The sequence below is a fragment of the Sinocyclocheilus rhinocerous genome, unplaced genomic scaffold, assembly GCF_001515625.1.
Source record: "Sinocyclocheilus rhinocerous isolate Xijiao unplaced genomic scaffold, SAMN03320098_v1.1 scaffold17391, whole genome shotgun sequence".
Classification (NCBI taxonomy): domain Eukaryota; kingdom Metazoa; phylum Chordata; class Actinopteri; order Cypriniformes; family Cyprinidae; genus Sinocyclocheilus; species Sinocyclocheilus rhinocerous.
This window is the reverse complement of record NW_015658167.1, coordinates 5,695-7,680: the sequence shown is the minus strand read 5'-3', so window position 1 is coordinate 7,680 and position 1,986 is coordinate 5,695. Positions and strand designations below refer to the sequence as shown.

The 1,986-nt window shown below is 37.4% G+C and overlaps 1 protein-coding gene across 1 annotated transcript in view; it reads left to right on the top strand.

Annotated features, from left to right (window-relative positions):
* Positions 1–1,648, top strand: part of LOC107722092 (prolyl 3-hydroxylase 3-like) — a 3,232-nt gene extending 1,584 nt beyond the window's left edge. The window contains 6 exon segments of the mRNA XM_016530314.1: positions 224–351; positions 484–576; positions 683–736; positions 738–834; positions 945–1,062; positions 1,570–1,648. Coding sequence (XP_016385800.1) covers positions 224–351; positions 484–576; positions 683–736; positions 738–834; positions 945–1,062; positions 1,570–1,648 — 569 coding nt within the window.
* Positions 1,649–1,986: the final 338 nt, after the last annotated feature.

Sequence of the window (1,986 nt, the reverse complement as noted above, 5' to 3'; positions counted from 1 at the left end):
CAAGCACTGTTCCATCCTGTCGTGCAATGTGTGTGTGTGTGTGTGTATATATATATATATACACAGAAATATAGGCTTTAGGTTTTTAATATATATAAAAAATTAAGTATTATTATTGTAAAAAATTACAACTTACAAAAAGCTTATATATATATATATATAAAACCATCTTCTCTTCTTCATCCTGCATTTGTCCTTTCCACTCACTGTCTCTTCAACTCAGGGGGTCCTGTTCCTGTGGTTGGCGTAACAATCACTATGGATGATCAGGGGCTGAATGGGACCAACCGTGTGGCTCTGGATGGAGTTTTATCCCAATCTGAATGTGATCGTGTGATGCAGCTTGCTACTGTGAGCTTTTCAATAATCATCCAGAAATCTGCTATTTAAATTACTGTTGCAATCAGTGCAATGCCGGGTCAGCCTACAAACGGAGAGCAGCTGAAAGAATCTCAAATCACATTCTGCATGTGTTGATGATAGGTTGCTGCATCCATGGGTGATGGTTACCGGGGGCGACGCTCTCCTCACACGCATGAGAAGTTTGAGGGTTTGACTGTCCTCAGAGCACTTAAGGTGAAATATTACTCGGTCATGAGACACATACTACGATTCATAAAATTATAGACATTTTTCACCACATATACCCTAGATAATATACTAGAAAATATCTGTTTTCCAGTTAGCTCAAGATGGGCTGGTTAACCAGTCAGATGCCAGGCTGTTACATGAGATCGGGGGAGACTGTTAAAGTTCTGATGGACTCGTACTTCAGAAGTCACTCTGTTCTCTACTTTGCTTACACATACTTGGTGTGCCGCCCTGCCATCCCAGGTACAAATATCTATAGCTCCTCTAATAGGAACAGTCATTCACACATAAACGCATATTATTAACAGGGATAACACCTTGCTTGGTGCATATATGACTTTATGTGTATGAAGGTCATCAGGAGGGGCGTTCGGATCTTTCTCACCCAGTTCATGTGGATAACTACATCCTGGAGCCAGAAACCAGGCAGTGCTGGAGAGAAGCACCTGCTTTCACTCATCGAGATCTCAGGTGCACAGATGTGTACATGATAGATGTAGGCAAAACACAAAGAAAATTCACTAAGGATAATAGGCTTTCTGATATTTTCCTCAATTTGCATATGTTGTTTTCACTGATTCACTAAATTCGGAAGATTCAGATGATGAAAGACAGGGTGTGGTAAAAATTCAGAATAGGACTTCAAGCTTCTTACACAAAATTATTAAACATTTCACACTTGATGTTAACGTTTGGCTACAGTTACTGCTGGAAATGTTCAGTATAAAGTGTATACAAGCACTGCTTTAACAATCCCTTACTGACAACATTCTGTTGGGAATAATTATGCAACATTGACTGAATGAGGTGCTGATTTTTGTGACTCCGGCATATTCTATAGTGAGCCTCATTTGAATAGAAAGGAGACATATTTATCTGTAAAATAATAAAAATGTCTGACATAAATTTAATGTTATTTTTTCCACACTCTTCTGTTATGCACTCACTGTGATTTTGTTTATCTTGTTGCCTTTGCAGTGCAGTTCTTTACCTGAATGATGATTTTGAAGGAGGTGATTTCTTTTTCGCTGATCGAGATGCCAAACAGCCACTGTAAGATTCTTCATCCCAGTATTCACTAAATGATTTTCTTTTATTTAGATCCATGTTTATACATTTCTCATAAGCTATCTCTAACACAGTATATAAGGATGTAAAAATCTCCTGTATAACATTAAAAATAATGGGTCTTCCCATTACATTCACTAATAACTTCATGGATTTTTTTCTTATTTGTACGCACAGGAGAGCATTTCAAATTTTTTTTTTGTCTAATTCACAACATATGCGTACACCCATTAATTTGTTCTTAACCTCATTCTAATATAATGAATTTGGAGTATTCTAAACTGTGCCTTAGGTTAGTCATATCTGCACAACCTTTTTGCATACGTA